The sequence below is a fragment of the Triticum aestivum genome, chromosome 3D (genome assembly GCF_018294505.1).
Source record: "Triticum aestivum cultivar Chinese Spring chromosome 3D, IWGSC CS RefSeq v2.1, whole genome shotgun sequence".
NCBI lineage: Eukaryota > Viridiplantae > Streptophyta > Magnoliopsida > Poales > Poaceae > Triticum > Triticum aestivum.
In genome coordinates this window covers 31,720,667-31,746,774 of record NC_057802.1, presented here as the reverse complement: position 1 = coordinate 31,746,774, position 26,108 = coordinate 31,720,667, and the positions used below count along the sequence as shown (strand labels likewise).

At 47.3% G+C, this 26,108-nt stretch overlaps 1 protein-coding gene and 1 pseudogene across 1 annotated transcript; one reads left to right on the top strand and one right to left on the bottom strand.

The window, feature by feature from the left end:
* The first annotated feature begins 6,561 nt into the window (after positions 1–6,561).
* Positions 6,562–8,965, top strand: LOC123076098 (formamidase-like; annotated as a pseudogene).
* Positions 8,966–9,471: 506 nt separating this feature from the next.
* Positions 9,472–17,313, bottom strand: LOC123073945 (RHOMBOID-like protein 1). Its single transcript, XM_044496927.1, has 6 exons — positions 16,941–17,313; positions 16,368–16,531; positions 16,091–16,254; positions 15,743–16,002; positions 15,524–15,653; positions 9,472–9,913 (listed from the first exon to the last, which is right to left on the bottom strand). Exons 1-5 carry the CDS (start codon positions 17,219–17,221, stop codon positions 15,605–15,607), a joined length of 918 nt encoding a protein of 305 aa, XP_044352862.1. The 5' UTR covers positions 17,222–17,313; the 3' UTR covers positions 9,472–9,913; positions 15,524–15,604.
* Positions 17,314–26,108: the final 8,795 nt, after the last annotated feature.

The following is a 26,108-nucleotide window of genomic DNA, read 5'->3' as shown; positions in this document are numbered from 1 at the left end:
GCGATTAATATGTTGGTGTCTGATCCTTTGGAGCCTAGCCAGCCGCTCGCCGTTGTGGAGGATGGAGGTTCTGATGTCGCGGTAACCCACTCGCACGTGACTGTGATGCAGATTTCTGTGCGTGAGAAGGTCGATGACATTCTCTTTGAGTTAGAGCTTCATAGCTTGCTTAAACGTTTGGAGGCGGCTAGCCCTGAATCTGGCAAGGCGATTGTGGAGGAGGCTTTTAGGAGCAAAGGAAAGAAGAGTGACGCCACAGAAAAGACATCGGCGGCTGCTTAATGGATGATCTTCACTCTCTTGCGTTGTCCTTATGGCATGCATTGTCTGTGGATTTGGTGGTGCCCATGGTCGCTAGCCAAGTTACTCTCGTTTGGGGTGTCTTTGCGATGTAGCAGTGTGGGGTTAGATGGTCGTTACATGTTGGATATGGTTGTCGAGTGAGTAGCCCACATGCGGTTGATTTGTATTGATTTTGCCCGGTTTTCGGTAATTAACTGGGCAATTCTCTTCTACTTATTTAATCGATGAGGCAAATCTTTTGCCTCCGTTTCGAAAAAAAAACACCACCCTCCTCTTCGAGTGGATGCTGGCAAGGTACGCCCAACTCCACTGTATTCCTCTTTGTTTGACGAGCATGGGTCGAAGCGGGCGTGGATGTCTAAGATGGAATTTTTGAGGTCTGAAGGGGATAGAGTTCGTATTTAGCTAGACAATTGGGAGGTCTATTTCCAATTATATCAAATTCCTCACAGTTTCAAGGTCATGTCCGCTTCTCTACACCTACATGGCAATGCGGAGCACTGGTGTGAGGCGTATAAATTGTTTGATCACTGCTCTTCGTGGAGTCGGTTTGCGTCAGCCATTCTGCAGGAGTTTGATCTTAACATGCATCGAGACTGTATGTGTGATCTATTGTGCTGAAACGGCTTGGACCAGTTGAGGAATATCGCAACAACAGTAGTACAAAAAGAACACTTTCATGATAATACGGACGGCGTGTAACTTGTCTGCAGGTCCGGGAATGCGCAGTCACCATGCATGGTCGCTGGTGCAATGGGGCCGTACGTCGTGGGTGTTGCTCCTGCTCGCGTGCTAGCAGCGAGGCAAGGCGTGGCACCGGCGGCGGTGCCATTGCCAAGCACACGAGCCGCGGCAGATGCTACACGGCGCTAGCACTTCTTCGGCCTCCTCTGCACACAAGTTCGTGGAGCACGCGCACGGAGAGGCGGGAGCGGCACGACCTCTGCAGTCTGGAACATCAGCGTGTTCACCGCGAAGTATGCTTCACCAGCGTCAGCGTCTTGTGTCTGCCGTGGCATGGATGAACAGGATCTGGAGTCAGCTGGTCGCCTGCCGTGGCCGTGCCGGTGCGGGGGAAAACAGCGTCACATAACTCAACACCCAAGTGCTACTCAAGTACGTACACACAATTCATCATACATGACATGCGTACGTGCAAATGCACAACATATCTGCCGGCCGATGGATTTGCGCGTGGCGGGGGCAAGCCCCCGGCCTCTGCATCATGAAGATGCATACAGTCATTTTATTAGAGAGATCCACAGAGTATCAACAAAAAAGTCTAACAGCTCGCAAAAGGAGCAGAAATAAAAAATAAAATTACATGCTGACACAAGCAGCCGATACGGTGATATGTAGGATAAGCTCCCTAGATTCCTATCCTGTTATGCGAGCGCCATCCGAACCGGTTGAATATAGTTCGAGCTACCATCTTTCATTGGTTGCACCCAATAACCAAAGGCTCCCTGTAGTCCATAGGAGTGAGTAAGGACCACGTACGGATCCAAGCTGTAGCTCTGAAGATAACCTGCAAAAAAGTTAAAGAGTGTTGTCTATTAAAAATCATATCATTCCTGCAGTTCCATATAGCCCATAATAGCGCCCATATTCCAATCCGAATACGAGCCGCTATAATCTGTTCAACCCCAGCTAACCACGTCCCAAACAACGACGCAATATCAACTGAAGGATTAATATTGAAAGCTATATGAATCGTTCTCCAAAGTAGTTTGGGAAGTGGGCATTCAAAAAATAAGTGTTGTATTGTTTTATCATGATCACAAAAACAGCACCGTGAACTCCCTACCCATCGCCTTTTAATTAAGTTGTCCTTTGTGAGTATCACTTGCTTGTGGACAAACCACATAAAGATTTTAGTCTGCAAAGGAACCTTAACCCTCCAGATGTGTAATGACCTTGAGATTGGGCCAGAATTAATCAAATCCAAATAGAAAGATTTCACCGTAAAAATCCCGTTCCTAGCTAACTTCCATTGTATCGAATCCGGCTGGTCCGAGAGTTGAACTTCTATCAATCTCCGAACCAAATGCATCCACGCATTCCATCGCTCACCAACTAACGCACGTCGGAACTGGATATTCAGGGGAATAGTTTGAAAGACTGTGCCTACGTAATCTTCCTTACGTTGCACAATATTATAAAGGGTGGGATATTGGACGGCCAGAGGTGTCTCTCCTCACCACGTATCCTCCCAGAATCTTGTTGACATCCCATTGCCAACCAAGAATTTGACCCTACGAAAGAACAAGTTCTTCGTTCGCATAAGTCCCTTCCAGAATGGCGAGTCAGTCGGTCTCATGGTAACCTGGGCTAATGTTTTGGATTGTAGATACTTACTGCGCAGGATTTGTGACCACATACCCTCTGGCTCTGTCTCGAGCCTGTAAAGCCATTTGCTCATAAGACATTTATTCTTAATCTCTAAGTTCTCAATACCGAGACCCACTTGGTCTTTAGGTCGGCAAAGAATATCCCATCGCGCCAGGCGGTATTTCCTCTTGGCCTTATCAGACTGCCAAAAGAAACGAGATCTAAAGAAATCAAGACGCTTCCGAACTCCTTTCGGAATTTCGAAGAACGAGAGTAAAAACATCGGCATACTAGTCAATACCGAGTTAATCAGGACTAGTCTACCTCCATATGACATAAGCTTGCCCTTCCAGTAGCTGAGTTTTTTCAATTCGTTCTTCAATATACTTCCATTCTTTATTGGATAATTTACGGTGATGAATCGGTATTCCCAAGTAATTGAATGGCATAGCACCTAATTCACATCCGAACAATTGTCTATAAGTGTGTTCCTCATCTTTGGCTTTCCCAAAGCAGAACAACTCGCTCTTATGAAAATTAATTTTAATCCAGACAATTGTTCAAAGAGACATAAGATGAGTTTCATATTACGTGCCTTAGCCAGGTCATGTTCCATGAAAAGAATAGCGTCATCCGCATATTGTAGAATGGATACCCCTCCATCGACTAGATGAGGAACTAAACCTTCTACATGGCCACGCTGTTTGGCCCTGCCAATAAGGACAACTAGCATGTCAGCCACAATATTAAACAGAAGAGGAGACATGGAATCCCCTTGTCTCAACCCCTTATGAGTCTGGAAATAATGACCGATGTCATCATTCACCTTGACTCCGACACTGCCTTTCTGGACTTGGGTATCTACTTGGTTCCTCCAGGCTTCACTAAGGCCCTTCATGCGCATTGCCTGCTGAAGAAAATGCCACTTGACCTTATCATACGCCTTTTCAAAATCCACTTTGAAGATAACCCCATCTAGTTTCTTCGAGTGGATCTCGTGGATCGTTTCATGCAAGACGACACCCCTTCTAGTATGTGTCGCCCTGGCATGAACGCCGTCTGACTTGGTTGGACCACATGTTGAGCAATCTGCGTCAATCTATTGGTTCCAACCTTTGTGAAGATTTTAAAACTCACGTTCAGCAGACATATGGGCCTGAATTGTTCTATCTGAATTGCCTCTTCTTTCTTCGGTAGTAACGTTATCGTACCGAAGTTGAGATGAAACAACTCTAAGTGACCGTTGAAGAAATCATGAAACATAGGCATAAGATCATCTTTAATAATATGCCAACATTTCTTGTAGAATTCAGCAGGAAACCCATCTGGTCCCGATGCTTTATTTGGTTTCATTTGTGTGATTGCCTGAAGAACCTCTTTTTCAGTAAACGGGGCAGAGAGAAAATCATTCTCCGCTGCCTGTAATTGAGGTATATCCTCAAAGCTGGACTCATCCAGTGTCACCTTGCTTGTATTAGGGGGTCCAAAAAGTTGCTTATAATAGTTAGAGATATATGCTTTCAGATTTTCGTGCCCCACAATTGTCCCCTCGTCCTGTTCAAGCTGGATGATCTTCTTCTTTTTATGTTTGCCATTTGCAACCATATGGAAGAATTGTGTGTTATCATCCCCTTGGACAACCTTAAGTGTTTTAGCGCGCAGTGCCCACTTGAGCTCCTCTTCTCTCAAGAGGGCTCGTAAACCTTGCTCAGCTTCGGACTTGGAAGCTTGCTCATTAACGGAAAGAAGAGTGGCTTCAGCCTTTAAGTCAAGTGCCTCAATTAATTGAGTAAGACGCTCTCTTTCATGTTTGTAAAACCCACTCTCATTTCTGGCCCAACCTCTTAAAAACTGTCGGAGATGTCTAATCTTGTTTTGCCATCTCTCAACAGGCGTCCTTCCACTAACCGGCTTAGCCCATTCACGTGCAATGAGTTCCAAAAACCCCTCTCTCTCAGACCAACTTTGTTCGAAGGAGAAAGCATTTTTAGTTGCCACATGGGTAGCCTCACCCGAGTCTAGAAGCAATGGTGTGTGATCTGAGATCGCAAACGACCGGAATCCTCTGTTTGGATACAGCCTAAAGGTCAAAAACGACCGGAATCGAAGAGGTCAGGGTACGGACTTCAGGGATTTAGAGGTTGGGGTTCATTTGTGTCGTCCTTTACATTCTTAGGGTTTGTAATAGACTTTACTCCTGTAAATGTCAAAGGAACTTGGCCCAGTCAGTCGGACATGAACGCCTCGAGCGCCAGAACAAGTTGCATCCGGTCAACAAGCAGCATGCAGTACGCAAGTATACAGATTTACGATTTCTCAGAAAATTAATTAATTCTCCTAATGATAGTGTCCTTAACAAAAAAATCCTTTACGTGTGTAGTATGCTCCCATACGGTTGATCATATTATGCATATAATTTATTTTTTTAAAATCATTAATTCCGTAATGTATCTCTCCATACACAAAAATTTATAGCTTCTCAAAAAATAAATCAAGTCCAAAAAGTAACGAAAAATCTCACGCGTTGCTGCACAACGAGAGTAGGTCGCTGAGTACAATCATTGAATAAAAGGTATAAACGAACGAATTAATTTGGATGAGTTAGAACTAGAAAATGTCGAAAACATAAGCGTTAGGTGACGGGTGAGTCACTGCAGGTTTGATCAAGTGGATTTTAAACAAGAGATGAGATGTTGAGTAAGTTTGAACTATATACCATAAGATTCAGACCAGTCTAAGTTTTAGTCTACATTACTTGACCACATGCTTCTAACCTATATGTTTCTTTAGATACTTCTAACCTATATGGAGTTGGATTGATGAGTACTTAATTTAAGAAGAAGAAAAATACTCGCGTCCATCAGGAACATCGCGAAGGTTAGATCTGCAGCAGCGGCAGCAATCATGGATGATTAGGGCTTCGATGGCTATGAGCGCGATCACTTGGATGATGGAAGACACTACGGTGGATTAGAGCATGCCATGAAGCACAAGAAGAGGGAGTTTGTTCACACCACTGGCCCATGCATCCGTCAACGTCAAAGAACTCAAGTCAACCTCGTCCACGCCACTTTGTGCGGCATGTGATTCGTCGTCTCCCCAATGAGTTCGTATGACTCGTCATCAGTGGCTCCCTCCTCTTTGCCCACAGCTCCATCCACATCTTCGTCGACTCACCAGGGCCTTTGTTGCTCTTTTGCCAGTTCATTGCCAATGTCTCTTGATGTGAAGTTTGCCTTTTTTTTTTCTTCCGCTGCAATGCACGGGCATTTATGCTAGTCAGTAACTAAATAAGGGCCCCCTTTTCACCATAAAAAAATAATTTTTTTCAAAAAATACTTCCTTTAGTGATCTAAACGCTCTTATATTAGCTTACAGAGGGAGTACTATACCTACGGATTGTGCCTTACGGGAACAATCTACGGACAGGCGTGTCCTCTGACTAATCACTTCCCTCCACTGTGATTTCAGCTGTGGGCCACTTTATTCCAATCTGAGCTTGCCACATCGGTCTGTAGGATTTATTCCGTGAGATTCGTCCTAACATTTTTGTGGATTTTTTTTACAACATACCTACGGGATATTTCTACAACTCCAAAAACATTCAGCTCGAAATTCAATCTATAGCAACATAGTTCCTAAAAAAAATAGATTTGTAGCTAGAATGCTAGATAAACAAACAAAAAAGACTAACATGATTCTTGAGATTTTACATGTGACATGGATGTGCGCTGCCACTTGTTTCGAGAATTTTTAAACTAAAAAAACTGATCTCACGGATCACACCTCACAACGGATCCTATTATTATAGTCTCCCACGTTCCCGGGGCGTGCGCCTTCAAAACTAGCGCTGCCATTTTTATGAAGACGCTCCTCTGAAGCTTATTACAAAAGGGTGAAGCTCTGAAGCTGTTGGCATAACAAAACATGGCTCCTCTGACTCCCAGGCTTGTGGTGCCCATCGATGTGAAGAAGAAGCCATGGGAGCAGGAGGTTCATCTCCACAACCGCTGGCATCCGGACATCCCTCCCGTCGCCGATGTGACCGAGGGGGAGTTATTCCGTGTTGAGATGGTCGATTGGACCAGAGGACAGGTCAGAGACGATGACTCCGCAGATGACATCAAATCTCTGGATCTCACCACTGTAAGTATGCATTTTATTTATGAGCTTTTTTTTTGGAAGAAATGTTGTTTGATAATAGCATATCACCGGATTCGTTAGACAAGGCACGGAAGATCGTCGTTCGATCTACATCAGGGGGTGTTCGAATTTGCTCCTGTTGGTTGACTATGCTTTTGATGCGCTGTTTATTTTAATAGAAAGAGTAATATTTCTCTCATATGCATTAGACAAAAGCAAGTCTTTAGTGCCACCAAACTGAATATGTGTGGGTTTTCCACAGCCTCACTATCTCAGTGGCCCACCTAGAGTAGTGGATGCTGAGGGGGTTCCAGCTTCACCCGGCGATCTTCTCGCGGTGGAGAACTGCAACCTCGGCCCGCTTCCGGGCGACGAGTGGGGCTATACCGGGATATTCGAAAGGGAGAATGGGGGAGGGTTCTTGACCGACCACTTCCCAGGTGCAAGAAAGGCCATTTGGTATTTCGAAGGGATTTACGCACACTCCCCTCAGATACCAGGTAAGAAGTTGCTGCTATGCATTGGTGTGAATGAAGAGTTTCAGCTTCAGATCATTCAAATAGTTCCATTTCGTGCATACCAGGTGTTCGGTTTCCGGGGTTAACTCATCCTGGTATAGTGGGGACTGCGCCGTCGGCCGAGCTTCTCAGTATATGGAACCAAAGGGAAAGAGAATTGGTCGAGACGGGCCACGAGTCTCTGAAACTGTGTGAAGTTCTACACCAGAGACCCCTTGCTAACTTACCAACCTCCCACAGCTGCTTACTTGGGAAGGTACGACGTGTCCATCGATACTTTGTTTATATATGGTTATTAAAGAGCTATGCTCACAATATATGCAATGTTCTGCAGATCCAGGAAGGGACTCCTGACCTGAGTGGCCAAAGATTGCAAATGAAGCAGCAAGGACCATTCCTGGAAGAGAGAATGGGGGCAACTGTGACATCAAGAATCTAAGCAGAGGTTCCAAAGTTTATCTGCCAGTATTTGTTGAAGGAGCAAATTTGAGTACTGGTGATATGCACTTCTCCCAAGGTGATGGTGAAGTCTCATTTTGCGGAGCAATAGAAATGAGTGCATTCCTTGAGCTAAAGTAATTGCCTTAATTCTCAGCTGATCAACTGTATACGACTTGCTGAATTTGCTGGTTGGATGACAGAAAACTGCCATGTGAAATTCTGCTGATTTATTTTTTGCGTAGGTGTGAGATCATAAGAGGTGGGATGAAGGAGTACTTGACTCTTGTTGGTCCAACAGCACTTCATGTGAACCCTATCTTCGAGATAGGTCCGGTGGAGCTGCGCTTCTCGGAATGGTTAGTCTTCAAGGGCATCAGCGTCGATGAGTCGGGGAAGCAGCATTTCCTTGATGCATTAGTTGCCTACAAGCGTGCAGTTCTCAATGCCATTGAGGACCTTTCCAAGTTTGGGTACTCCAAGGAGCAGGTAGGCACTAACCAGGGTTAATTTTATATTGTCACCTTGTAATTAAGTACTCTACCATGTAAATTACAGAGGGACATTATCTTGTGTTCTGAACTTTGGGTTATGTATGCAGGTCTATCTTTTGTTGTCATGCTGTCCATGTGAGGGTAGGATATCCGGAATAGTAGATGCCCCTAACGCAGTGGCGACACTTGCTATCCCGACAGCGATATTCGACCAGGTATCCCCCAATAGCCCCAACACAATATCTTTTGTGCCAAAAAACTTTCATCTTCTTAATAAGGACAGAACGACAAAGGCTGCGGATGATGCCTTTGGTCTGATCTTGGATCTGGCTTAAGCTTTCTGTGCTACATTTCTTTGGAGAAACCTAAAATTGGTGTCCACTGATAGTATGTATGTATGTTTTATGTAGCACAGACAGCAGATCAATGCTGATACTGCTAGGTTATTTTACCCAAAAGCATTGTGAGTCTAGTCAGTAATGTGCAAATCATGGCTCCTGATAGTATCTCCTTCATTTGTAGGCATTTTCATTGCTATGAGTAATTTTACTTAAAATCCAGGTGCATGACATTTCAATTGTTAACATATGTAGGATATAAGGCCAAAACGCCTGGGGCATGGACCAAAATTGAGGAAACTTCCGGATGTTCTGAGATGAACATACGGTGGACCATATATGCAGTGGAGCACAAGACCAAAGCGGTACAAGGACACCATGGCATCAATCAAGCGTCTAAAAATAATGCCCGATCATGTTTACACAATCTCTTATAATAAATCTGAGTAACCATCTTTATTATTTCAACAATCATTTATGTTTGTGTGACCCGGAATGTGGACCAGTAGTTGTAATGCCATATTGTCTATTGAGTTCTCTCTTGCTGCAAAGTTTTGTGATGTAGGTCATGCAAGCATTTTGCTTGTTATTACTATTGAAATTATGCAACTCTCCAAATAAATTAGAGGTCCTCTAACCCTCTAGGCAATAGGTTCCGAACCCATTTTTAGGTAATAATGGCGGTTGTGCTGCCGATCTGCACCTTTGAGATGTTTCAACAGAGCTTTAAGATTGAAGTTCTTTGTACGAGTCCAAGACCTAGGCTCTCGTTCCAACAATGTAGTTCATCTTTCAATGGTTGGTGATACACGATCGGATCGGTCACACCGTCTCAGATTGCTCCGGCTCCTGAATGAGAACAGAGGGTTCTATATACTTCCTCTTCATGCACAAGATGGGGTGAGGTTTTCTGTTAAATTTTCTTCACCAAACTTTCCTCCTCTCGGCACAACAGTTTAATTAAGCTCAACATCCATAACACAAGATATATAAGAATGCAAGCACTCGCATGAGATTTCAGGAACTACTGCCTCACTCAAGCATCCATCTTTCATTACTGCCGATCGACATTTGCAATGTACAACATACAACATAAGAGAACTATAGAAGCCCAAAAGCATTGCACAGGCCACACTCATTGTGAACAAAGGCTTCTACTTTCCCTTCCAAAGATTTGCAGACATCGGTTTCTTGCCACGAAAGCGCATACATTCGCAATCCGTCAGCTGCAAAGACTGAGACAAAGGTGCTTAACCGCCTCCGGGTTGCTTGGGCTGCTGATAACGTATGTTTCCGTCTTCCCGGTGCTTTGACATGTCAGGTTTAGTTGGTCTCCAAGCTGTGAAGACTGCAGGAGAAGCTTGGTGTCAGGAAAACTTCAGGCAAGTAAGTAAAACTAAAATGAAAGCTCTAGTTATGCTTTCAGACTGAAATAGGGTTCCAAAATGTAGCAACAAAAACAATGGCAGACATTTGTTTTACGTAAATGAAACAGACGAGTCCACTCTATGGTAAGATAATGTCAACACATAGTCCTATGTAGAAAGGAGAGCGATGAGACAGGAGTAGTTGAAAGCCAGCAGGAGGGAACCTTTTGACTGTTATAATATGTGATCAGTGTTAGGAATGGGCAACTACATTCACAGGAGGGCCAAGGGCCAGTACATATACATGTGTATGGTAAAGTGCAAGAGAGATTATACACATCTAACAACCCCCCCCCCCCCCCCCCCCTCAAACTCATGGTGGATCAACAACACTGAGTTTGGAGAGAAGAAAACTACGCTGCGCTTGAGTCTGTGCCTTCGTGAAAAAGTCCGCCAATTGTAACTCAGAGGGTACATAGTGAAGAGCGAGAGTCTGATCCTGCACAGCAGCACGCACAAAGTGGGCATCCACACCGATGTGCTTGGTGAGCTCATGCTTCACCGGGTCACGCGCAATACTGATAGCACCAGTACTGTCTGACAATAAGGGAGTCGAGGTAGTAGCAGACACACCAAAGTCCTCAAGTAACCACCGTAACCAGATCACCTCAGCCGTCAGCATAGCCATGGCTCGCAACTCAGCCTCTGTACTCGAGCGAGAAACGGCAGTCTGTTTCTTTGTCTTCCAGGCAATAAGAGAGCCACCAAGAAAGACACAATAAGCAGACAGCGAGCGTCGATCAGAGGGATCACTAGCCCAGGTAGCATCAGAGTAGGCCTGGAGCTCAAGAGAGCTGGAGCGGGGAAAGAAAAGGCGCTGAGAGAGCGTGCCACGAAGATATCGTAGAACACGGAGGAGATGACTATAGTGGACAGAGGTGGGGGCTGAAACGAACTGACTCAGGATATGAACAGGATAGGAGATATCAGGACGCGTAACAGCAAGATAGACAAGACTGCCAACAAGGTGACGATAGCGAGTGGGGTTAGGGAGAGGGTCACCATCAGAAGCACGAAGCTGAACGTTGAGTTCCATAGGAGTCACAACTGTGCGCTCATCACCGAGAGCAGCGCGAGCAAGAAGATCCTGAATATATTTTTCTTGGGAGATGTAGAAGCCATCAGAGGTCGAGGAGATCTCAATCCCAAGAAAATAGCGAAGTGGACCAAGATCAGTCATGAGGAACTGGTCGCGAAGGCGAGCCTTAACAAAGGCTATGTAGTCAGAGTCGTCACCAGTGATGATCATGTCATCAACATAGAGAAGGAGCAGAGTCCGACCACGAGGAGACGTGTGAACAAACAACGCGGGATCATGATCACTGGGCAAGAAGCCAGCGGCAGTCACCACAGAGGCGAAGCGCTCAAACCAGGCGCGAGGGGCCTGTTTAAGACCATAGAGGGAGCGGCGAAGTCGACAGACCAAACCATCAGGAGCATAGTACCCCGGTGGTGGCTGCATATAAACCTCCTCACGCAACTCGCCATTAAGAAAAGCGTTCTGAACATCAAGTTGAGAGATAGACCAATGACGAACAGAAGCAACAGCAAGAAGAGTGCGAACAGTGGTCATGTGGGCCACAGGAGCGAATGTCTCATCATAATCGCGTCCCTGCTCCTGCTGAAAACCACGGGCCACAAGGCGCGCTTTGTAGCGCTCAAGAGAACCATCAGAGCGAGTCTTAATCTTGTAGACCCACTTGCAGGTGATGGGACGGACACCGGAAGGGAGGGAAACCAGATCCCATGTGCCAGAGCGCTCAAGGGCAGCAAGCTCTTCGGCCATCGCAAGCTGCCATTCAGGCTGAGTCATGGCAGTCCGATAGGAAGTGGGCTCAGCAATAACAGAGAGACCGTACCGATCAGGAGAGTAGCGATCAGGCGGGGGGCGAGGCCGAGCACGGAGGTTATGAACCGGGGGAGGCGTGAAAGGAGGTGCACCAGAGGTGGAAGGCGCATCAGGGGAAACATCCTCAGAACGAGGGCGACGAGTATAGTGAAGAGGAAATGGTGAGAGAGGGCGACGGACTGGAGATGATGGTGGAGAGTTGGAGGAGGAGGATGGGGAAGATGGTGTCGGTGGTGAAGGAGAAGGAAGGAGAGGTGCAGGCGGAGGAGGAAAAACATGAGGAGGCACATAGCAGGGTGTATCAGGGAGAAGAAGAAAAGAAAGATCGTCCACAGAGAAGCTCGAGGTAGAAGGACGTGGGTAGTAAGAGCGAGACTCGTCAAAGGTCACATCACGCGAGATGCGCAAACGACGACCAACAGGATCCCAGCAGCGATAGCCCTTGTGCTCATCACTGTAGCCAAGAAAAACACACTCAACCGACTGAGCAGTCAGTTTGGTGCGTTCTCGCGGGGCAAGAAGGACATAGCACACACATCCAAACATACGAAGAGCTGAGTAGTCAGGAGAGCGACCAGTGAGACACTCCATAGGAATACCACCCTGCAGAGCAGTCGATGGCTGTATGTTGATGAGATAGGTGGATGCAGAAACAGCCTCAGCCCAAAAATGGGGTGGGAGAGAAGCGGCAATCATCAGAGCACGAGCCGTCTCAAGTAGATGACGATGCTTACGTTCGGCAACGCCATTCTGAGCATGTGCACCAGGACATGAGAACTGGGCAAGAGTACCCTGTTCCGCAAGAAAACCACGCAACAGCTGGGAGATAAACTCACCAGCGGAGTCAGCACGAAAAGTACGAATGGGCGTGGAAAACTGGGTGTGAACCATGGCAGCAAAACGTTTGTATATAGAGAGAACCTCGCTACGAGATTTCATAAAGTAGAGCCAAGTGTAGCGAGAGAAATCATCAATAAACAAGATATAGTAGCGGTGACCACCTTTCGAATCAAAGGGAGCAGGACCCCATACATCAGAATGAACTAAGTCAAAAGGACGCTGAGATACCGACTCACTGGTAGGATAAGGTAACTGGGTCTGTTTGCCAAGTCTGCAGCCATTACAATGTAAAGAAACATCTCCAGATACAGACCCTAAGAGGCCCTGACGAACTAAAGAAGACAAGCGAGAGCCACATATGTGACCAAGGCGATGATGCCACTGCTGGAAGGACGCAGACGAAGAGGCAGCAAGAGCATGGGAGCTGGCTGAAGTGGTGGCAGCGGAAGGAACACAAAGCCAGTCAACCTCCCAAAGGCCCTCTGACTCACGGCGCCGGGGGCCAGCACCAACCAAAGCCTTGGTGCGACGATCCTGAATGGAGCAAGAGTCGGTATCAAGAATGACACGACAACCAGAATCAGTAAGTTGGGCAGCGGAAAAAAGATTCATGGTGAGGCGAGGAACATGTGAAACACTAGGAACAGAAAAAGATGGAGTGGAAAGAAGACCACGGCTAGCAACAGGAAGAGGTGTGCCATCAGCGGTAAGAACATTAACAGGCGAATCAAGAGGTCGGAGAGAAGACAGCACGGAAGAATCAGAAGACATATGAAAAGAGGCTCCAGAATCCAGAACCCACGAAGATGTACCTGACTGTGTAGATGCCTGCGGTGGTGGAGCAGTGGCTGCAGTCACAGCAGCAGCGGAACCGGTCGACGAAGAGCCTGAGGAAGCTAAGAGACGCTTGAGCCTCATAATGTCCTGGTCAGTGAGTGACGGGGTCGAGGAGGATCCAGGAGTCCCACTGGAAGAGGAGCGCCTCTGGTCTCGCTTCTTCTCACGGCAATCAGACTCTGGGTGACCTGGCCGAGAGCAGTAGCCACAGAAGGTGTCACGGCGCGACCGGCCCCTCTCAGCATAAGAAGGACGACCCACCCCCCTGAAGGAGTAGGCAGGAGCGGTGGAGCGGTGAGGCGAGCAGGTGGCATAGGAGCTCGGGCGGCCAACACTGATGGAACCACAAGTAACCCAGCAGAGCGTAGGCGGGTCTCTTCAGCACGAAGCTCAGCAAGTACCTCCGAGATAGGAACACGACCACGAGCGAGCAGGTGAGCACGGCGAGGCTCGAACTCAGAGCGAAGACGAGATAAGAACTCGTGAACCCGCTGAAACTCCAAATCGGACCGTGTAGTCTGACAGCAACGGCAAGTTCCACAAACGACGGTCCGAAGAGAGTCAAGCTGACGCCAGATGGCAGAGCACTGTGAATAGAACTCATCAACAGAGGAATCACCTTGCTGGAGTGCATGCTCCTGACGCACCACAGATAGGTAGAGAGCATCACCAGAGGGCTGATAGCGCTGACAGAGATAAGACCACATCGCTGCAACTGTGCCAAGTCCCATGAACTCCGAGGCGAACTGAGGAAGGACACTCGCAGTAAGAACAGCAGCAACATGAGCATCATCATTGCACCACTGAGTGTAAGCAGACAGATCATCACGATAGGCAGAAAGGGCATCCGAATAGGCTGACATCTGCTGATCATAGGCATCAACTGCAGTATCATCGAGAGCCTTGGCGGCATCGCGATCAGCCTGAGAAGCATCAGCAGCAAGAACCGGCGGTGCTGGCGGGGTAGGAGCCACTGGAGCAACAGGGCAAGGCGGACAGGGGACCTCGCCAGAGAGAACACCCCACAGAAGGAGACCGCGCATGTGGATACGCATAAACCCCGCAAACTCGGCATAGTTGGTGCCATCGAAGATCACCGAGCACCGAGGAACGGCGACATAGCCCGAAGAAGACATGAGGAGCTCTTTTTTTGGTCAACTGCTACAGGAGACCCCGATCCAGATCGGGATCGGGCTCGCGCTGGCTCGATCCAGCCCCGATGGAGGAAGCAGGGGGGGAGGGCGAGCGTGGGAGGGGCCGGCCCTGGGCAACACCGGCTGCAGCAGGAGGCGGCCAGGGGCGGCAGGGCGCGGGGAGGTCGCGGCCGGGCGCGGGGAGGTGGCTGCCGGTCGCGGCCGAGCACGGGAAGGCGCGGGGCGGCGCGAGGCGGCAACGGCAGGCCGCGGCCGCGCTCGGGGCGGCGCGGGACAGCGACGGCAGGCCGCGGCCGAGCTCGGGGCAGCGCAGGCCGGGGCGAGACGGCGTGGCGGCGGGGAGGAAGAGAGCCGGGGGCGAGGGAGGAGGTGGCCGGCGCCGGCGACGAGGTAGAGGGAGGCCGGCGACAGGGGAGCTAGGCCGGCGATGGGGGAGCGAGGCCGGCGACGGGGGAGCGAGGCACGGAGCTGCGAGCGTGCGGGAGCGGGAGAGGAACCTAAGCATCTGATACCATGTTAGGAATGGGCAACTACATTCACAGGAGGGCCAAGGGCCAGTAGATATATATGTGTATGGTAAAATGCAAGAGAGACTATACACATCTAACAATCAGTTCATAGCAGGATGCACTGGTTGACGCTCTAATGGTTTTCATCTAAGAGAATTTTTATGAAGAGAAAACTGCTCAGGTATGAGAATCAAGCACATCTCTTAGAATATACTCATTTCGTTTGCTGTTAGAAACACCTGTCCAGAATGCCCCAAAGAAGCTATATACGCAACTGCAAACATCCGATATTTCAGGGGACGACAACATTTCTTAGAACTATATATGTGTAAAAGAACTTACGAGGCAATAGTTGTTCGGTGCTTTATTACAGTCCCACTGTGAAGTAGGAACACAGCTCAGATAATGGCACCAAGAACATTGCTAGCTAGCATCGAACCCTTGCATTAGCAATACAAAGCCAGTGATGAACCTGCCAATGATAAAGTTTAGCAAAGGCAGTTGAAACCTAGAGACCGAACAGAACATTGTTACTCTTCTGCTGACAGGGAAGATATTTACCCACAAATTAATATCACCAAAGCAATCACCAAGAGTATAATTTGATATATCTTGTACTTGGATTTAGGCGTGCCCGAGTGAACTCCAAGACGAGAGTTCTTCTGGTTGATGTATCCGAACTGTGGGCGCATTAGGAGCACAAAACCAAGAAAAAAACCCGATACAAATCCACCAATATGAGCAAAGTTGTCAACATGTGGAAGGATCCCAACAGCCAAGTTGATAAGAATGATCATAACAAGAGTCAACAAAGCCGCACACTGTATTTTCAAAACAAGAATGAAATTAGGCACAGTATATATAATAAGTACAAGTTTGGAAAAATAATCCTTAGATTTAAGAACCGACCTTATTCTCGTATATTGTCCAGTTAGTTATCAGCTCTGACAGCATGGAGCCCAGTAATCCAAACAGTGCACCTGAAGCACCAACAGAGATATTTGACACCATAAACAGAGCAGATAACAAGCTACCGCCGACCCCCGAGATCACATATAGTGTGCCGATCCTCACTGCGATAAACAAACATTTACACATGGTCAAGGTATATAGCTATTAGCTCTTGAAGCCTTGAAGGAACTGTCTAGGCAGAAAAGTGAAGATGCAAAATCGCCTCGACACTTACGGAAACCAAATTCCTTCTCAAGCCTGATCCCAATCATCAGGAGACTCAACATGTTGGCAAGTATGTGGATAACACCAGCATGCAACCAAATGCAAGTGATGAGGCGCCACCATTCGTGGTCTTTGGCAACTTTACCTGTTTCTAGTGCCCCCATTTCCAACAGCCTGGAGAATTGGTACACATGTAAGTTGCCACTTATCAGACAATACTAGCAAGGGTGAAAAAAAACACATCGCAGATATTTTTTAAAAATATTATCAAATATAGGAAGGTAGTACAATGTAGGAAAAGCATCTGAATTATACATAACTTAGTCATATATATAAATATTTTATAAATAGTAATGTAAGAAAGGCCAATGGATGTCATATCAAATCAAGAAGTTCCTACAAAATTACGAAATTATAAACTGATAACAGCTGAATTACTTGAAGGTGATGCCTAAAACTATCAAAATTTAGGCCGAAAGCAAAGCGCATTAGCTCAAATCTGAACCAATTCCACAAAATGCAGGCATCTCTATGACAATAGAAGGAGCCAAAGGTCCAAGCTTTGGGCCGGCGTCTTACTTACGTCGCGGATGTGGGACCGACGAGGGGGTTCTCCTTGTACGGCTGGAACGCGTACCTGCCGAGGTCCGGCTCGAGCATGCAACCGTGCGCGGCGGCAGCCCCGGCGGCCCCGCCGACGGAGTCGCCGATCCCGGCGGCGGCAGCCGCGGCGTGGGCGGGGCAGTCGTTGACGTACATGGTGCGGACGAAGAGGGCGATGTTGGCGGCGACGAAGAGCGGCACGAGGAACGGGAACCAGCGCCGGAAGGGCCGGAACTCCTGCGCCTCGCCCCGCCGCGGCATGGCGCCGCCGCCGGCGCGGGGCGCGGGGCCGGTCGGTCCTCTCCCGGGACCTCGGGCTTGCGCGCGCGTGCGTGCGTGCGGGGCGCGGGCGACGCGGGGTTCTGCGGGAGGTGGCGGGTTGGTTGGTGCGCCTCGCGCGCTTTTGTGTCGTGGAAAATGAGACGGTTTTGGGCGGAGGAGAGGGAGAGGCAGGCGACGGAGGACGGAGGTGGAAGAAACGGGGGAGACCATCTATTCTTGGTAATTTTTCCCAAAAGGGAAAATTGACAGATGGATTTGAAATGTGCATTTGTATTTCTTTTACACCGCTGCAGAAATTGACAAGAATCCCTTCTTATTCTTTGCGAGAAGAAATTTGTTAGTTAAACTTAAGATGGATTAACGATCTGCTCGGCTAGTTAAGGCGGACGCAAATGTCCAGTGGTACAAAGAACCACCGATGCCCTATTTTTGGAGTAAATTGCAAAAAACCACCACATTGGGGACGCGAAATCAAAAAACCACCACCTTTCGTTTTTTTTGCAAAAAACCGCCACTTTTGTGCTAACAGTTTGCGGAAAACGCTGATCGGGCGATCAGCGCGGTTTGAGGGCAAACCTGACGCATAGGGCCCGCTGTCAGGTGCCACGTGGCCCGCCTCCACACGGCGCCCGTCAAGCGCCGTTAGACGGCGCAAGAGAAAACCCTACCGGGTCGAACCCGGTCGACCATTCCCCCAACCCCCAAATCCCACCGCGCCGCCTCCTTCCCGCTCACCCCCGTCGTGTTCACCCATGGCCGCCGACGGCGGCGGCGGCGGCTCTGCCGGAGATGGCAGGGACGACCGCGGGAACTCCTCTTCCCTCGACGGCGGGGACAAATCTTTCTCCCACGTTCAGTGTGCGCGCACGCTCGTCCCTGGTGCGGCCGCGTGCGACGGTGGAGATGAGCGCCCCCCGGAACCCGGCAGCTACGACATCGAGATGTCAGCGGCAGCAAGGTTGGCGCACGTCTGGAAGGCGAATCCGCATAACAGCCAGAACTTCACTTCTGGTCTTGGCGGCGTAGAGTGAGTTCTGTGTCGCTGTCTGTACATTTATTTGCATTATGTGTTAGAAATTAGGGTTTCCACTGCTGTTTAGGAACTATGGTTTATAAATTTGTGTTGTCACTGCTGTTTAGGAACTATGGTTTATAAATCTGTGTCGCTATTTCTACAGTTTAGGAACTAGGGTTTAGAAATATTGGTTTCAGATCTGAACAAGTTGTCCAAATTTTTTGTTGAGGATAATTACTGTAATTTGGTTCACTAGATTTCAGTTAACTGAACTGAATTTAATCAATTTATTGATTCTGCAATATTGAAAACTTAAATTGGAGAGAAATATAAGTTAACTGATTTGGTGTTGCTTCAGTGTACTGTTAACTGCATTTATGTGAATATGGTATATACTGAATTTAGAGTAGATTGAATTGTCAGTTAACTTATTTGGTGTTGATGTAGTGTACTGTTAACTGAATTACAATGAGCTGAATATATTGTTAACTGAATATGATGTGCTCTGTTTTGTGTTTGCAGTCTGGATGATGACATATGGGATGTTCGGTTTCATTTCCATGGTTGTGACAATTTGGAAAGGACCTTATGTCAGTCAGATATTACCTACATCAATCTTTTAGCTCTTATTGGGACAGAGGGGTATGATGAGAAGGACTCCATGTACTATGTGAAGGAAGATGGTTTAGGAATGGAAGGAATGCAGCTGATTAAATGTACTGAAGATGTAGAAGAAATGCTGGAATTATATGAGGAGAAAAGGTGTATCACTATCACAGTTATGAAAGGAAGAACATCACTTAGGCCACAGTTGCACATCAACAATGGAGATGAAGTTGAGAAGCAGATACCTATTTGAGAGATTGGTTCACCTAAAGTATATGATATAGATGATGCAGGTGTGCTCTATCCAAGTCAGTCCAGTGAAAGAGCAGAGTGCTCTGTTCCTACTATAAGTGTTTATACACAAGATTCTATTGGAGATTACCTTTTCACTCAGGAGAGCTGCAATGTGAGAAAGGGGAAGGACATTGCAGGTGTCCATGAGCTAGATGCATTTCTCAATGAGTTTGCTGATGACATGCCAGTAGTGCAAGAAGTTCAAATGGAGGAGGAGGAAATGTTTGTGGAGAAAGAAGTTACAAATGCTGACAGCTCTGAAGATGATGATGAGAGTTCAGAATCTGATTATGGCATGGGGAAGGATGTAGCTGGAGAGGAAGTGGATGATGATGCTGATGTTATGCACTGTTATTATGATCCATATGATACTTTATCTTGCTGTTATTATGATCCATATGATGTTATGGAGCAAGAAACTCATGTAACGATCTTGCTGTGTGTTGCTGAATTTTTTCATCAAATGACCATGCTGAAATGATCATGGTGTTGCTGGATTTTGGCATGAGTTGATGCCATCCTCGACGGTTGTCGAGGGGTAGGGTTAACCCTACATGAGTTGATGCCATCCTCGACGGTTGTCGAGGGGTAGGGTTAACCCTACATGAGTTGAGGCCATCCTCGACGGTTGTCGAGGGGTAGGGTTAACCCTACATGAGTTGGTGGCATCCTCGATGGTGCCATCAAAATTCATATTAAACTTTAACAAGTACCATCATAATTCATATTAAACTTTATCAAGTGCCATCAAATACCAAATCTTGGATTACAACAAGTAGCATCACATGGCAGATTAAAATTTAACCAGTGCCATCAAATACCAAATCTTGGATTACAACAAGTACCATAAATAAGGACCATACATAATTTTCCAACCATTCCTTCTATTATAAATAAGCACCATACATAATTATTGCAATCACTCATCACATATAGCCTTGATTCTCTTCAGCTTAGACTTGTTGGCCTCTCCATCCTTTAAAAGGTCAGATATGGCAAACTCAAGCCTTTCCTTCTGCTGATTGACTTCATCAACATGTGCATCTTTCCTCCATCTGCTAATGAGTTCAGCCTGAGTGGCCTGGATCTTCTTCAGCAGCTCTACATCTCCCTTCAGTGACATATTCTCCTTCTCAAGATCAGTCTTGATTTCATTAGCATCAGGTGCAACCTGATCAGCGCCGCTTTCCTGAACACTCTTCTGTTTTGCCTGCATCAGACGCTTCTCTTCTTCTAGCAGGGCAATCACATCTTCTTTAACCTTGATCTGCTCTTGGCTCTGCTCATACATACCCCAAAGCTTGCGCAGAGCATTCTTAAGTGGCTCTGGCCATTCTGGGTCAACCCACTCAACAAGACCACAGCTGTAACCTCCCTGATTAACCAAATAAATATTACAACAAAAATTATAATCAATTATTCAGGATTTAAGCAGTTCATATAGTTAACAAACATAATTATGCGTGTACTACTTGCTACAAGCAGCTAGAAACCATGCCAATTAAACATAATTACTCAGGATTTGACCATTCATAAAATTTTTTAAATAAACCACTTGTAACATCTATTGCTTCAGTTAACAATCCTAATTCTTCAGTTAACATCTACTGCTAACAGTAAGGAGTAGAAGGCACAACAGAGCTGTATACATAATCACTACTGCACTCCATGAACACTGACCACCTAACACTACTAACCATTCACAAGGATCACAATTACTAACCTGCTCCGAACACCCCAAAAACCTACGGCCGGTGTGGATGCTTTGAAATGCAACTCCCCTCTCCACCGGCGTCTTATGACTGCAGATCGGGCCTCCAGAAACAATGCCACACCATTCGGGATCCACAGTGGTCCGTGGTATCTACATTATTAGAACCAGAGAAGAACGTGACAGTCAAATACAAATCAAATCGGTGAAATCAAACTTGAATTCGGGAAGAACCCTAACCCTAACTGACAGAGAGGAAAACTCACGTAGGGCTCCGATTCGTATGAGGGGAGAGAAATAGACGAGTCACTAGTCTCGCCGTCGTTCCAGGAAACCATGGCTGCTGCGGTCGCCGTCGGCGGCGGCGGGGGGGGGGGGGGGGGGGGGGAGGGGCGACGGCGGGGCGGGAGCGGCGGGGTCCGACAGGCGAGGAGTGGGGAATGGCCGACCCGGTTGGGTTCGACCAGTTTGTCTCTCGCCGTCTAACGGCGCTTGACGGGCGCCGTGTGCGCACAGGCCACGTGGCACCTGACAGCGGGCCCTATGCGTCACGTTTGCCCTCAAACCGCGCTGATCGCCCGATCAGCGTTTTCCGCAAACTGTTAGCACAAAAGTGGCGGTTTTTTGCAAAAAAAACGAAAGGTGGTGATTTTTTGATTTCGCGTCCCCAAATGTGGTGGTTTTTTGCAATTTACTCCTACTTTTGTAATTATCATGTTTGTGGTAATTGCCCACCTCCCGCAACACTTCCTCTCCCTCTCTCATCGATCTCCGCCTCACGACAAGAGCCGTCCAATAGATCGCGGGCGAGAGGTGTGGTGCAGCCGGCGGTCTTCATTGTTGGAAATATGCCCTGGAGGCAATAATAAATAGGTTATTATTATATTTCCTTGTTCATGATAATCGTTTATTATCCATGCTAGAATTGTATTGATAGGAAACTCAGATACATGTGTGGATACATAGACAACACCATGTCCCTAGTAAGCCTCTAGTTGACTAGCTCGTTGATCAATAGATGGTTACGGTTTCCTGACCATGGACATTGGATGTCGTTGATAACGGGATCACATCATTAGGAGAATGATGTGATGGACGAGACCCAATCCTAAGCCTAGCACAAGATCGTGTAGTTCGTTTGCTCAGAGCTTTTCTAATGTCAAGTATCATTTCCTTAGACCATGAGATTGTGCAACTCCCGGATACCGTAGGAATGCTTTGGGTGTACCAAACGTCACAACGTAACTGGGTGGCTATAAAGGTGCACTACAGGTATCTCTGAAAGTGTTTGTTGGGTTGGCACGAATTGAGACTGGGATTTGTCACTCCGTGTAAACGGAGAGGTATCTCTGGGCCCACTCAGCAGGACATCATCATAATGTGCACAATGTGACCAAGGAGTTGATCACGGGATGATGTGAGTTACGGAACGAGTAAAGAGACTTGCCGGTAACGAGATTGAACAAGGTATAGGGATACCGATGATCGAATCTCGGGCAAGTAACATACCGATGGACAAAGGGGATTGCATACGGGATTGATTGAATCCCCGACATCGTGGTTCATCCGATGAGATCATCGTGGAACATGTGGGAGCCAACATGGGTATCCAGATCCCGCTGTTGGTTATTGACCGGAGAACATCTCGGTCATGTCTGCATGGTTCCCGAACCCGTAGGGTCTACACGCTTAAGGTTCGATGACGCTAGGGTTATAGGGAAAGCATGTGCGTGGTTACCGAATGTTGTTCGGAGTCCTGGATGAGATCCCGGACGTCACGAGGAGTTCCGGAATGGTCCGGAGGTAAAGATTTATATATGGAAAGTTGTTGTTCGGGTTCCGGGAAAAGTTCGGGTTTTTCAATATTGTACCGGGAAGCTTCCAGAAGGTTCCGGAGGATTCCGGAGGGGTCCGGAGGTCCGGAAAATGTTCCACCACATCCAATACAGCAGCGTGGGCTGTAAGGGGGCGCCCTAGCCTTAATGGGCCAGGGGCACCAGCCCCCCCAAGGCCCATGCGCATGGGAGAGGGGAAACCCTAAGGGGGAGGGCCTCCACTTGACTTGGGAGGCACTCCTTCCCCCTTTGGCCGCCGCCCCAACCCTAGATGAGATCTAAGGGGGCCGGCCCCCCTCTCCCCCCACCTATAAATAGTGGAGGGGTGGGAGGGCAGCCACCACCCAAGGTCTGGCGCAGCCCTTCCCCTCTACCAAGTCCTCCTCCTCTCCCGCGGTGCTTGGCGAAGCCCTGCGGGATTGCCACGCTCCTCCACCACCACCACGCCGTCGTGCTGCTGCTGGATGGAGTCTTCCCCAACCTCTCCCTCTCTCCTTGCTGGATCAAGGCGTGGGAGACGTCACCGGGCTGCACGTGTGTTGAACGCGGAGGCACCGTTCTTCGGTGCTTAGATCGGAATCAACCGCGATCTGAATCGCTACGAGTACGACTCCTTCATCCGCGTTCTTGCAACGCTTCCGCATCGCGATCTACAATGGTATGTAGATGCACTCCCCTTCCCTCGTTGCTAGATTACTCCATAGATTGATCTTGGTGATGCGTAGAAAATTTTGAATTTCTGCTATGTTCCCCAACATTCATGGCTGGAGGAGTTGAGGGAGAGGTGAGGAGGAAGGCAGGGCCGGTCCTGAGATTTTGAGGGCCCGGGGCGAAACTAAAAATGAGGGGCCCTTAATATATATATTGTTTCGACGGAGGCTATAGGCCTATTGATATAATCGTCATAGCAACTATAGTAGATATAAGCGTATATATATTACCAACAAACATTACAGTAAATTTGCCTACCAAAAATTTAATAATAATTCCGAAATCAGTATTCATATGAAATTGTTTGTACACACAATGTTGAAATAAAGAAATTTTGCATCAAAAGTACTACCTCTTTTTGTAAATATAAGTATTTTTTAGAGATTCAAATAGAGACTACATACGAAGCAAAATGAGTGAATCTACACTCTAAAATATGTTTATATACATATGTATGTAGTCCATATTGAGATCGCAAAAAAAGACTTATATTTAGAAACGGAAGGAGTATGACAAACTAACAAAGCATCATGTTGATAAAGATAATTACTTAATTATCAATTAACGTATAAGGAATAATGAATGATAGTTTCACCAATGATTAAAATTGTCGGATAAAGGAAAACGCAGCAACCAAATTTACAACAAAATTTTAGCCTAAATCAGCACGACCAAATTTACAACAAAATTTTATCCTAAATCAGCACGATCTCCCGTGATCTTAGCCTAAATGTCAATCGCCGAGAAATTTTCTTGCAGGATTGCGCCGCAATCTTGGCCGTTTCGCCCGCCATACAAAATCATGAATATGATATTACCTTAGGTTGGTTGAATCGGTGTCAATAATTGTCTAATCGGGTGCTCGGCATTGACGCGGCGTGTATATGCGTCTGGGGCAAGCGCTTGGCTATGTGATGATCACGTGTGTGCTGGGTGATTCCCGTGATGACGTTGATGGAGTAGAGCACTAGAGATGGAAGGGCGGAGTTCAGCCATGAAACGGCGACTCCGTTTAAAGATCGCGATCGCGGCTGGGATACTCGAAGACTTTAAGCCTCGATCTGATCTGGGAATGAAATTAGGGAAACTCTTTTAAAAATAGATGTGAATTAGGATACTTCTTTTAAGGAAGGGAATTATAGTAAACTTTAACAGGCATCACGCGATCAACTCGTACAACCCTACGACGACTACAAGGAGATCGACTTATACATGGGCCCTGACTGAACGAGTGGGATATGTGCGTGCGTGTGGGCTACCGAGAGCTGCATGTGTGACTGCTTGCCTAGCCCAGGGCCAGCGCGTAGCTGCGAAACTGCTACGTATCTGCTGATCTTTACGTCGGTAGGCTACCACGTACGTACCTTGGTGGGGGGCCCTGGAGTTGGGGGGCCCGGGGCGGCCGCCCCCCTGCCCCCCCTCAGGGCCGGCCCTGGAGGAAGGTTTTGGCTCTGTTGAAGGAGGCAAAGGCGACAATACAGCAAATCAAGCCGTTGCTAGGCCAGACGCCCAAGGTGTGGACGGTCCAGATGCTCAACGATTCTGCAAGCGGCAGCGGGAATTCGAACAAACAGAGGAGGAGATCCCTGGCGAGGACTGCGCTGGAGAATGGCTGAATGCCCTCAGTAAGGAGGACCTGCTCGAGTACGTCAACAGATTTGATGTCGGCGGCACTAACCAAGGTTCGCTCGTGACCCAGGATGCCGATGTGGCGTCCATGTAGAAGATGCCTCACCCATGCCGCTTAGTTTTGTTCATCACGGCGTCCATGTGGGATGAGGTGACGCGCACATGGGGGCTGGACAAAGTTAGTGGAGGGGTATATTAGTCCCAAGTACATGTACCAGCACACACATTGGTATTGAAGCTGAATCTAAGACGCACTATATTTAAGAATGAAGGGTTGGGTTGGTTGATTAAATGAATATAATTGGATCGATGTGCCATGAAATGATGTCATTTAAGGTCAGAATTCTTGTTATTTTGTATTAGTAAGCAGCTTGTGAAACTCGTTAGCTCATTAAGTCAATGATCTGAAACGAGTGATTGACTCAGTTCCATAAGAAGTGAGCTATGAATTGGGCTACCAAAAGCTTATTAAGCTCACGACTACGAGCTTTTGATCTATCCCTACCTAAACTCCAAAGTTACTCGTGTGGCCATTGAAATTTTCTTGAAAGTTCCATAACAAGCAGAGACTGCATACATTCATCTACCATATGAATTTCAATCTCAATTACTCACTGATGGCAGTTCAAGAAGATCACCCAAGTGAACATCATGATCTGGGAGTGTTCCTTTAGAAAACCACTCCCAACAAACGCTCGAGAATCGCCATGCTAAAACAGATGTATTTGGCATGTTGTGAAGAAAAATTGCCATGCTAGTAAAAAAAATTGCCAGGAATTTTTTGTGTTGCAGCGGAGTAATTGCCTTGCATTTTCGAGGATTTGCCATGATGCAACATGGAGAATCGCCAGCCTAAAAAGGAAAATCCAACTTGTTCAGATTTGCCATGCTCGCAGAAGAAAATTGCCATTCTACATCTCAGGGAATTGGTGAAAATTGTCATGCTTTAAAAACCGAATTTGTCATCCGGATGTGTTCGCTCACATTGTCATCCTGAGCGAACCGTTTAGTATCGCCAGCTCATAGTTCGCTCGCAGGTGCGAACGAACAGTGATTGTTATGTGT

Excerpts from the sequence above, each read along its gene's own strand:
- LOC123073945 (XM_044496927.1), bottom strand. The coding sequence starts at position 17,221 with ATGCCGCGGCGGGGCGAGGCGCAGGAGTTCCGGCCCTTCCGGCGCTGG. Across the intron at positions 16,532-16,940 it reads GTCGGTCCCACATCCGCGAC|GCTGTTGGAAATGGGGGCAC; the intron begins GTAAGTAAGACG and ends CCAATTCTCCAG. Across the intron at positions 16,003-16,090 it reads GGACAATATACGAGAATAAG|TGTGCGGCTTTGTTGACTCT; the intron begins GTCGGTTCTTAA and ends TTGAAAATACAG.